Source organism: Thunnus maccoyii, chromosome 11 (genome assembly GCF_910596095.1).
Source record: "Thunnus maccoyii chromosome 11, fThuMac1.1, whole genome shotgun sequence".
Lineage (NCBI taxonomy): Eukaryota > Metazoa > Chordata > Actinopteri > Scombriformes > Scombridae > Thunnus > Thunnus maccoyii.
In genome coordinates, this window is record NC_056543.1 from 28296763 (window position 1) to 28309418 (window position 12656).

Genomic DNA, 12656 nt, shown 5'->3' on the forward strand with positions numbered 1-12656 from the left:
GAAAAAAAGATAATTTGTTTCAAATTCCAGAAGTTTTCCACTTATCAACTGAATATTGTGGTGGGTCTTAAATATGACCAATATCCCAAGCTTAACTGTATGCAACACCACCAAATGTTAGGAAAAAGCATTGAGAAGAACCCTGAAAATGTTGCCCTCATCTCAGTGACGCACAGAAAACAGGATGCATCTTTTGGAACCCACAAGAGTTCCAGCATCATTTAAAGAAAGAAATTCAGGGGTCAAAGGTCTAGTCTTGTTATTTTAGTAAAGCACCCACTGCTAAGACAATGCAGATGGTTCATCTCCAGCTCTTTCCAAACTGGATGAATATTATATACAAAAAGTTAATCTTACCATAATTTAGCACAGTATTTCTGCTTACTAAGTATTTAAAAGGGTCAGATGACCTGGCAATTACGAGATATAGCTTTGGCTTCCACCTGACATTTACACATTTGAAAATGAGACAATCTAAAAAGTGAGAGACTGAATCCAGACAAAGGAATGTTAAGAGGTTAGAGAATTAAACCTCTTTCCATGTAATGTTACTGTCACATCAGCAAGTTTCCACTTCAAAATGAGAACTTTCAGGATTTTAGAACTGAGTTGATGGGATTTGAAAAAGATTGTCACAAACTGTCACAGATAAACATGCAAACCTTGATGTAATGTAAAATGTAAAAAATGTAAAACTTAATGTAATGTAAAACTTAAACGAGCATGAAGTTTATGTGCCAACAATTCCACTTGTGTTTGTGTCTGAGTGTGTTATGGATCTGTGTGTGTGTGTGTGTGTGTGTGTGTGTGTGTGTGTGTGTTTTGCTGCTTACCCGTGCGTCGTACTCAAGGACAAAAGGAGGGATGTCTATCTGCTCAGGCTTGATCCAGGTGAAGAGCTGAGGCAGGTTGTCCAGGTAGCGGACCTTGTCCTTCATCCCTGACACACTAAAGGTGGTGAAGAACCACGTTGAGACCTGGTGTGAGTCAGTAAAAAATGATGAAAGTGAGAGGAAACAAGAAAGGAAAACTTCATCAGTTATAGATGGTGTATATACGATTACGTTATCAAGATATAAACAAAAGCAGGATTGAACGTCCCTTTCGAAAGAAAACAACAGAGCTAGATGAGGTCTAATGAAATTTTAATGATCTCCAAAGGGGGGTTTGGCCATTGGAGCAAAAAGTGCTGTAATTCCAGCAAACAACAAAGAAAAAGATATAAACCAGAATGCACTGTGAGAGCGCATACCTCCGCCAAGACTGTACAATCCTCTGGATTTGTTATTTTAAGTGCAGAAAAATATTTAAATGTTTTGATTTTGCATCTGGATCAGGATTAGCATCTACATACAGATGTGGCCGAAAATATTGGTACCCTTCCACCTTTAAAAAAGAAAAAAAAAAATTCTCAGTATTAACTGAAACTTTGCTTTTGATTTACAACTTAACATATTATTTAATACAATAAAACAAATGAAAATGGCATGTCCAAAAATATTGGTCCCCTTAACTTAATATTTTGAAGCACAGCCTTTGGAGGCAATAACTTCAGTCAAGTGCTTTCTGTAACTCTGAATAAGGTTTCTACACTTCTCCACTGGTAGTTCGGCCCACTCTTCTTAGGCAAATTGCTCCAGTTCTCTCAGGTTTGAAGGGTGCCGTCTCCCAACTGCAAGTTTCAGCTCTTTCCACAGCTGTTAAATGGGATTCAGATCAGGACTCATAACAGGCCACTTCAGAATGGTCCAACGTTTTTTCCTAATCTACTCTTGGGTGCTTTTTGATGTATGTTTGGGGTCATTATCCTGCTGGAAGACCCATGACCTGCGACTAAGACACAGCTTTCTGACACTGGGCTGTATGTTTCTCTCCAAAATGCCTTGATAGTCTTCTGATTTCATTGTGCTACACAGATTCAAGGCAGCCAGTGCCTGAGGCAGCAAAGCAACCCCAAAACATCACTGAGCCTCCTCCATGTTTAATGGTAGGCATGGTGTTCTTTTCTTCATTTTTCTTAAACATAGGTGTTTCTGTAAACATGGGGTTGGTGTGATTTACTTAAAAGCTCTAATTTTGTTTCATCTGTCCAAAGCACATTCTCCTAGAAGGACTACAGCTTGTCAGCATGCATTTTGGCAAAGTCCAGTCTGGCTTTTTTGTGTCTCCCTCTTAGAAGTGGTGTCTTCCTGGGACTTCTACCATGGAGCCCATTTTCATTCAGACAGTGATGGATGGTGCGACTTGAAACTATATAACCTTGAACTTGATGATCAGCTTGGATCTGTGTTGAAGTTTTCCTTGGTTCTTTCTCGACCATTTGCGCAATCCTTCTGTTCAATCTTGGGCCAATTTTCCTCTTGCGACCACGTCCAGAGATGTTGGCTACGGTTTCCTGGGCCTTAAACTTCTAATAATATTGGCAACAGTGGTCACATGAACATCAAGCTCTTTGGAGATGGTCGTGTAACCTTTACATTGACCATGCTTGGCTATTACCTTTTTTCTAATGTCTTCAGACCACTCTCTAGTTTTCTTTGTTTTCCATGTTCAGTATGATGCACAGTGGCACAAAACAGCAGAGTGAGTAATTTTCTCCTTTTAAACTGGCTGCATGAGTGATTATAAGATTTAAAACACCTGTGATCCTAATTAAAACACAATAGTCTGCTTTAAGTATCACTACAAATCAATTATTTCTTACCACTTCTAAAGGGTACCAATAAGGTTGTCCAGGCAGATTTAGAATGTTTTTGTAGAATCAGCATGAATTCAGTTATTTTCACAACTTTTTTGCTTTGTTCCACTGCAAACCAAACATAGAAATGGACTGATGATAAAATATCTTTTAATTTCAACACTGTTCAGGGCAAACAGTGTATTATTTTAATAAAATGGGTCACTGGGTCAATTCGGCCACGTCTGTACTTACAGTGATGGGCCATCACAAAATACTGATTTTCAGTGGAACATCTCTTTAAATGGATCTCATACCGCAGCAGACTCACTATTGAACACTTACATCAGTGTCACCACCAGATCTTCATAACTTTTGTGTCCAAGTTTAAGGAGTTTTTATTCTACGGTGTCATTGTCCCATTAATACAGAAATGTTGTTCTTGTACATAGTTCTGGAGTTTTTGGAACTCAAATTTATCATCATTTGCACATCTTTGATATGATGAAAATTTAGTTAGTGGACCTCTGACACTTGTATTTAAGTATATACAGCAATAAATTAAGTAAAAATGTATGATCAACTACCACTACCACTACTTCTTCTTACTGCCTGAATATAAAGTAAGCAAATATCAATCATTTTCAATATATGACAAGACAGAATCTTACCTTTGAGCGAAATGTTGGATGCACAAAGTAGAAGGCCTTCAAATTCTTTTTAAACCTGCCATAGATAAAACAGAAGACCTCAGGAAGAATATTTTATAGCAATGTTATGACAATGACTCACTAATTCTTTAATATAACACAAGAAAAACTGAAGAATGAGAAATTGTGTGAAACTGAGGACTATAACTAAGATGAAGAGAAAATGATACTCTATAAGCACTCTGAAAGAGAAGATAAGTGTGAAGTCACTGTAATTGAGTCCAATGGTGTGAGGTGCTCTCCCAAAAAACACAACTTTAGCATGGAAACATTTATCACATACACACACACAAAAGCAAACATTATCCTTCCCTTTCAACTTCTCATGCAGCACACCGACCTGTAGTGTATGTAACCTGCTTAAGGCCAATGTACTTGGCAATTAACATCTTGAATGATTGTCTTCCAAGAACATTATATGATATCCTGCAGAACGTATGCACAGACAGATGTGGATACCTGGTGAAAGATGACTTTTAGTATGTGCATTCACCTTTTCTCTTGTCCATTCAACATTGATGATAACTATCATTAGTGTTGACTGTCGAGGTCTTATCTTTGTTCCAAACTAAACAGAAATGCAAAAACATACCAATTCCCATTCAAAAGCTACCAGTATAGAAAAATCAATGTTTGAGGGCTCCAATGAACTGTATACAAGTTGAATCATTAGTGTCACATCACTCAGTGCTTAAGATATTCATTTATATGAAAATCACTGATTAAAGATTTGTAAACTGCAAACATTTAGAACACAAAAAAGTTTCCAAATTGTACACAGCTGACACAGATAAACATGACAACTTCATGGCCCTATTTAGGAATGTAGACATCCTTTGGAAAGACAAACAGGGTACTCCCATGCCAGTGAGTCTTTACTTTGCCATTCAAATGTCCTTGATAAACTGACTGAATCCTGATCAACCTCACATGCTGATCTGTAGCAGAAAGAAAAAGATTTTCCGTTTAAAGACCACCTAACACATCTGCATTTGATCAAACCATCTATTCTGTATAAGGCAGCCTCTGCACCTGGGGCTTTAATACAACACGTCAGTGTATCCAGCAATCAGTTAACAATACTATTAATCATCTCCCAAAAGAAGAGACAGTCTGTCTGTAGGTTCATCTAGAGTTACAAAATCTCAGCAACTATTAGATAGATAGATTTACCTGTCAATTGGTAAAGACATTCATGGTCCCCAGAGAATCATTTGAGGTTTTGATGTAACCCTGATTTTTCTACTAGTGCCACCATGACGTCACAACTGCCAACATTTGTCCCACATTTATTTCTTGATATTACCTAAAGCAATAGATGGATTACCTCCTGGCCTTTCTCCCAGCTCCACTCTCAGATCAAATTGTCAAATTAGTAAAAAAGGTGCCCAGGAATATGAATTATACAATTCGTGCAAATAATGATCCCCAGATTTTTTATTTAGTCATCTGAGTTCTCAAGTGTTTTTGTAATACTCTGTATTGGACAATTTATTTGATCGGACAGATGTATAAATGGACAATATAAATTACAGCAGCTGCCTGCAAAAGTACTGTATTTACTATGCTGCACTGACCAGAACTTATCAGATATCAGAACCATCTTAAAGCTACAGGATGTAAGTTTTTCCTAATATTTTTAGTTGAAATATTCTCCAAAGCATATGTTAATGCTCACTGAACAGCCTGGCAACAGTACAGACATATTCCCTTCTCAGGTTTTTAAGAGTCTTGCCCTTCTAACCTGTCAGAGGAGGCCAAAGTCAAGGGTGGGAGCTCAGGGCTGTCAATCAATATGTGAATGCATTTCTTGCCTACTACTACTCCTCTCGTACCCATGCTCCAAGCTAGCATTAACCATTGAAGGCCTCGCTATGGTTCACCCACAAGCTCCTGATACCTGTATTAGTTGAATCGAGGAGCTTGTTTACTTCCAGTCCAGGAAGAAATCAATACATCTGGTTTCCAAAACTTGCAGGTTGTAGCTTTAACTGAGGTCCTAAACTTGTCCTTAATAGTGATCCATAACAGCGTGCAAAGGAAACTCATTTTAGTAACTTGTCTCCATGATCTCATACCCAGAGGTGAGGATTAGAATAGACAGGTAAATTGAGAGCCACAACAGACTGGTTCAATGAGGCCAAATCCACAGATGGTGCACCAATCTGCCTGTCAATCTCGTGAATCTTACAGATGAAAAGGACCTGAAGACACTTGAACTTCTTCACTTGGGGCAGTAACTCAGTCCCAACCAGCAAGGAGCAATCCAAGGTTTTCTGGTAAAGTCAGACAACCTCAGAATTAGAGGTGCTGACCCTCATCCCAACCACTTCACCCTCGGCTGCAAACCGCCCCAGTGCGTGCTGAAGGTCACAGTCCAACGAAGCAACAAAACCACATCATTGGCAAAAAGCAGAGATGCAATCCTGAGGTCACCAAACCGGTATAAGCCGGTTAAGCTGATGATTCCCTGATCGGAGCACCCGCTCAGCTTCCCTATTTTAAAGATGGGAGCCACCAACCTGGAGTCAACCATGGCAACCCCAAAACATCAAGAGCTTCAGGGTGAATCTCATCCACTCCTGACATCAACAAACCTGAAGTACCCTAAACTGTAATTAAAAACTGATCACTACAAAAATATCAGTAGTTATTTTCAAATATCAGTAACTGGCAAGCTTTTATAAACAGGTCATAATTTACTCAGCATTGGCAGTGCAGACTTGGCTGTTCATGTCATGGCAGTACATTGTGTTGACAATAATCCGCCACATTTGCAGCAGTTTGCGTTGTCATGCCACACACACACGTAGTGGTGGTCTGGAAAGGGTAGGATGCATCTGTTCATACAATATAATACAAAACAGTCAGCCAAGAGAGGGAGGACTTGATCTTTTAGTGGACAAACTAACTCAGGAGAATCAGGAGTACTAAGGCATGACGTGTGGCTGCTGCTTTGGTCCCCTAAGGGGACAAAAATAATGATCAACCTCACAAGCTCATCTGTCTCCTGGAGAAAGTGATTAACATTTCCCAACTTAGCCAGATAGAATTGGAAACTTTTTGTTTTTATGTTTGGCTTCAGTCTGCTGGTTAGGTTGTCTGGAGCCAAAATGCATCTGTAGCAAATCAATAGCTCGACATGCCAGGCCAGAGTTAGTGGTTCCATTGCCTGCGCAGATCAACACTGCCTGGCTAACCAAAAAAAAAAAAAAAAAAACAGTAACTGCTTGAGGAGGGAAACTGAGAAAAGTTGCTTCAAAATTAGTCACGCATCCTGACAAACGAGTTAGGGTGTAAGTATAAAACTATACGCCTTTAATAACATTATAGATGGAAGTTGTATTTATATGAAATATGAACCCTTAACATGATCTGAAACACATAAAGCAGTTTGTGCTGCTTACCCTGTAGAACAGAATAAGCTCAACAATTACCAGAAGAATGGGTTTGATTCCTACCGGGGCTGTCGGTACTGTAAGGAGTCTTATATACTTTATATAACCATCCTCCAAAAAAATGTATTAAAAATAAATCATGGAATAAAGTAACAGACTGCTCACAAAAACATAGAGAGCTCCCAAGCCTAGGTCTCTATCTAAGGACATTTTTTTCTCTCTTTTCAAATGAATGCCAAAAAAGGCAAAAAACCCACCCCAAAAAAAAACAACTTAAAAAAACAACTTCATTAAAACACCAAAACATTTAATTCAGATGGTTGGTTTGTGTCAAACCAGTCCAAACTGCAGTCTACCAGTCCATCTTCTCATTACTAAGATTATATATGCCAAGGCTCAACGTTTGCAGAGGGTTTGTAGAACTGTAAATAACCCTGACATTTTAAGGTAATCAGCATTATGCCGTGAGCTACAACTTTCTGTTATGAGTCAGCAAAGTGTTCTTAAACAGTCACAGTTATCGTTCATGACTGAATGGGATTTCCTTGTTCCGATGAAAGGGGAAGCTGAATGAAGGTGTTTTCATTCATTTCCAACAATGATTGTATGATGGGGCATTTTTTGTTGCATTCTTTTTGTTTCCTCTCCCAATTTATCACTGTGTGATTGAAATATAGCACATAACCAGCATGTGATTTTGGCAGCCTTTGGATGGCACATTTTTTTCATAAAATAAAGGACAAACATTGTGAATATGAGCCTTTATTTTGACCTCACTTAAAGAAAACTATTGAATACTACTTTATTTCTTGACTAGATTTTCCAGACAGAAAAGGGGTAAGAGAGGTGTGGCAAAAACCAACTGAATGAGCAGTCTCAGAAAGAAATGAATAAAGGAACATGGGGGTTGAAAGGTGCATAATGACTGCGTGGAGTTTCCCACTGACACAGGAAACTTGTTTAGTTGTGGTTACTAGAAACTAGAAAGAGATTAGAACTAGAGACGTTTATTAAGCCCTTGAGCCCTGGAGTTTCTCTGTAATTCCCCTTTAAATATCTTCAAAGTCAGAAAAATACAAAATGATTCTTTACAAACTATAACAGTATTTTGTATCTGTTTTGTGTCATATTTCCTTTGTGTATGAAATGTGCTTTGCAATAAACTTATCTTGCTTTAAACAGTATATTTGGCTCACAGTGAATGAAATATTAAAAGATAATTCCAGTTTATTTCAACTCAGGACAAATTTTTCCTCATTTTGGCAAAAATTGCAATTGGTTATGAATGTTGATTGGTTATTGAGGATATTATCAAGTAATTGCTGTGATCTGGGAACACATAAGCACAACAGAGCACCAAACATGCATGGTCAGATAACTGGAAGGGTTGTAAAAAGGCCACAGCTTACCAGCAGTTTGTCTAGTATAATCTAAAACACTTTATTTAGAGGTAAAACTGAAAGAAAGTGCACCTGAAATGTTGGTAATAATCCCTCATTGCACAGAAAAATGAGTGTGTCTGATGGATGGTTACTACAGTTTGGATAATAATTATAGCATTAGCCTTTGTTTTCTCTTTCAAATGTGTTTGTTTAAAACCTTTTGTGATCATCTGACTGCTTGTGACTCATTTGGTATCTGGAAAATGTAACTCTTAGAGTATAATTAAAAAAAAACAAAACTCAGCAGGTTTGAACAGTAGTCCCATCAGTGGGTTTGTGAGGACTGAAAATGATCACTTTAGATAAGACAGAACTGTAGGTCTACTCTTATGGCGGGCTGTAAACGTAACTGTCTGATTTCATTTGGAGGATGTGGCTCTTATTTAGCTTGATGAAAACCCTCACCCTCATGTGAGGTGAACCTCACAGCAGATTACAAAAGAGAGAGATGCATGATCACGGATACAATATCTGACTCCATGTGTACAGTTTTTGTTGTTATAATGTTGTAAATGCATTGTGATGACAAACAACCTCCAGCGTATTTTATAATTTTATAAGTTTCTCAGTAGACTCTCTGATTTAGATTCAGCTCCTTCATCTGGACTGCATCTGTTGGGTGTTTGAACAGCAATTCTAACATCAACATGTTTATCTTAAGATGAGGAAGACCAAAGTCTGTCTTGAAATGCATGGTACTGACATTATCGTGTATTTATCAAGAATAAGCTAACTTGCCCATATGTGATTCAGATTTAATTTAAAGTGAGTAAATCTTCTGTGTGAGCAGGCTAATGCTGTTTTAGTTTCTATGTTCTTCAGCACTTATTTATTAACAGATGTGAAGAGATGAACCATTGAAGGCATCTTCAACTTAAACGCTTTCACAATCAAACATAATGACTAACATGACTTTTCTAAGTATGAAAGACTTGTCCAAAACTAGTTGAGAAAAAAGATCTGCTTTCAAACCTTTCCCATCATTTTAGGTCTAAGTGACTAATGGGACAACAATTTTTGAAATTGGTCCAGTATTGAGCGAAAGTGCTTCAGCCAGTGACTGGAAACAGGCTGCAATATAATCATATGGGCAATTACGCACCATCAATGTACGCCCACTAGAAGTGCTTGTTTTTGCCACTGACAGACTCAGATTGTTATTATAAGTGTATGACAATGAAAGTAATGTTAAACACAGGAACTAGCCACCCGTAGCAGTATTATGGCTAACTGCAAAGGGATATATCTCCAGGGCAGTTTGCAGGCTAAACTAACCTCGCTGTGCTTATTCATCTGTGCATGCCAGTTTGTTTACATGTATTGAGGATGACTTTCACCGTGTTTTTTGGCTAACTGCAAAAGGATGTATATTTGGGACAGCCTGCACTTTGGTTTGTTTATGTCTGAGGCGGTGGACAGCTCAGCGTTTGATCATAGACTAGAGAAGTAATGTTAGTCACCAAGTTGTGTGTTGAAATCACATTTTTCTTATCATGTGAGACTGAACATTTGGTTTAGCCAGCCTAATTTTTTTCATCCAGTTAATTTTGATGACACTATTGATAAACGCAGTAAATCCGTTTGTAGTAGTTACACAGCTGTGATTACACTGTAAACACTTCCAGATCTTCTGAGTCTGGCAGCAACAGGTCCCACGCTGTAGAAGTCCTCCTCTTCACTTGTCAGGACGGCAGTGACTACAGGAACACCAACAGTTTCTCTGGAGTAACCGTTACTATACGTTGTTTTTCCTGACGATCCTGCTGCCTTTCTGCCTCCATTCTTTGTTTTTCCTCTTTCACTTCCACAGGATAATCCGTCACTTCTGTTTTCTTTTAAAGAAAAATGTGATTTTAACACGTAACTGTGTGACTAACGTTACTTACTTAACGTTACGCTTAGCTATCCACAGCCTCAGACGTAAACAAACCGACGTGCAGGCTGCCGCAGATATAGATCCCTTTGCAGGTAGGCATAATGCTGCTATAGATGGCTAGTCCCTGTGTTTAACGTTACTTTCATTGTCAGACACTTAAAATAACAATATGAGCCTGTCAGTGGCAAAAACAAGCACTTTTAGTGGATGTACACTGAAGTGCACAATTGCCCCATATGATTATATTGAAGCCCGTTTTGTGGTTGCCGGCTGAAAGGCTCTCGCTCAATACTAGACCAATTTAAAATATTGCTGTCCCCATTGCTCACTTAGACCTAAAATGATGGGAAAATAGGGTCCAGATTGAAAAATCCCCAAGTTTCCCTTTAATCAGAGGGTTCAAATTTTGAAAGCAGATCCTTTTTCTCACCTAGCTCTGGACATGTCTTTTGTACTTAGTCATTGTTAGTCATTATGTTTGATTGTGAAAGCGTTCCTGAAGTTTGTCTTTAAGGCTGAGTCACAGCCAATACTTCACCTGGAGAAAATGCTCCAAATTAGGGTTTCCTGTTCCAAATATGGCCGCCAGATTTCCAAAAACCACAACGAAAAAAACAGCTTTTCACAGCTCGTTTTGCTTTTCCCAAAGCCTAAACACTGTAGCCTTGGTAGTGTCATACTGTAGCATGAACAATGTATTTGAACTTCAATCTGCAGAACTCAGCATAGCCAGAGGAGAACCAAGGCAAGAACCAAATGAAGGCCAAACAAGGGTCAAATGAGAGCCAAGCCTCACAGAAAATGTTGCGTTCTGTAAACATTATCATATCCAGCAGCAGACACCGAGGAGGCATGAGAGCATTCTCATACTGCACTTTTACGTTTAATTAAGTTGTTGCACCAGGCTAGACTTGATGTCTTATTACTATAAACAGAGAAACAACGAAAACGCCAGGGAGATGTTGAATCCTGTCAGACTGTTGATCCATCTGGAGAATGTTTCTATGACATTGTATATCTGTACTAAAAATAAAAAACCTTCACGCTCTATGTTCGATATGCAGTTCTGGCTATTAAATACCGGAGACATGGCTGGCCAGTGGAATTAGACAAATGACGTTAATTCTAGTGCAAACATACAGCACAGAACATTAAAGTCGGTGCCCTTGGGTGGCTGGGAGGTTAAAGCAGTAACAGCTTCAGTGTCTTCTTATTGGATCTGAAAGGATTCCAGTGATGTAGAGTCACTGGTGCAAAATATTGCACATCCTAGCATGCATTTGGTGTAAGGATTAGATGTTTGACTCTGACCCATCTGTGCACCCCTCCCAGAGGTAGTTATTAAGTATAGCAGTTACTGGCTCAGGTCATTCAGGAGTGTAAAATGTCACACTGACTTGGCGTCAACGATGTCGTAGAGGTTCTTGAGGAAGTCGGAGTTCAGGTGGTTGTGCTCGCCGGTCAGTGTGTGGAAGTAAACCATCACATACTCCTTCACTGTGATGTGGTCCATCACATGTATGAAATACAGCAGGGCCTGCACACACACGCACACACAGACAAAACAAGTTTTCTTTTAAAGTTTCATTGGAATTTCATCTGGTATCAGAGTCTTTGGAGCCCTTTCTAAACCACACTCTTTGGGGACAAGGAACATGTCACCAAGTGCAGCAGTGTGGCTCATTGATGTGTTTTTACTAGTTTTTGAACAACAACAGAGGTCTACGGCACAGAGGAATACAATAGATCAGACTCTGGATAAACACAAAATACTTTTAAGTAGAATGAGTTCATTGTTGGTTTATTTCTGCACATGAGATTTGTTGACAATAAGAAAAATATTGATAATATCCAGTCTTATCCTTTAAATAACTACTGTGAGGGTTTTAGACTATTTGTTTTTGGCAAAGTTCTTGCTTAAATTCTAGAAAATCATGTTTATATTTCTCAACTACACCTTTAAAACTACACAGCAGCAGGTTTGGTCTCTTTCATGTTTTTTATATTAAGTTTTATTTCGTTTTGGTGCAAGTTTTAGTGTTTTTGGTAGAGTGTGGTAAATCTTGAATATAACAACCTAATTTCTGCATATTCTGTATTTGTCCACAATAGGTAGTGTGTATCACAAACGAATAATACATTTGTTTACCTTAATTTCTCAGTAAACAAAAGCTAAGCTACACTTTTTTTACTCTGAACATATTTAAAGTGTAATATGTGTAAATTAATATATTTAAAGTGTGAGGGTAATATGCCACATTCGCAAACACACACATTGCATTAAGACATGAAACACAGTACTTGCATATTGTAGCTTTAAAACTATTTGTTATCTAAGACTAATATTAAGATGCACACAAATACACAGATCAAGTCTGACTGCAACTTCATCTGAATCTTTTTATTTTGAAACTGATATAATTTAATCTCTCAGTGAGTGCAGTGCGTTACCTTTTCAATGTCAATAAGGGTCACTGGGATGTTTCGTCCAACCACAACCATCACTGTTCTGCCACACATATCCACACCTAGAGAAACACACACAGACACATA

The 12656-nt window shown here is 38.4% G+C and overlaps 1 protein-coding gene across 2 annotated transcripts in view; it reads right to left on the reverse strand.

Moving 5' to 3' along the window:
- gdap2 (ganglioside induced differentiation associated protein 2) overlaps positions 1-12656 on the reverse strand; it is a 41272-nt gene that overhangs the window by 7995 nt on the left and 20621 nt on the right. For both annotated transcript variants that reach the window (XM_042425934.1, XM_042425933.1), the window contains exons 10-13: positions 12555-12631; positions 11501-11640; positions 3349-3403; positions 834-977 (exon numbers count right to left, since the gene is read on the reverse strand). In XM_042425934.1, the coding sequence (XP_042281868.1) occupies positions 834-977; positions 3349-3403; positions 11501-11640; positions 12555-12631 (416 nt within the window). The remainder of the gene's footprint in view (positions 1-833; positions 978-3348; positions 3404-11500; positions 11641-12554; positions 12632-12656) is intronic.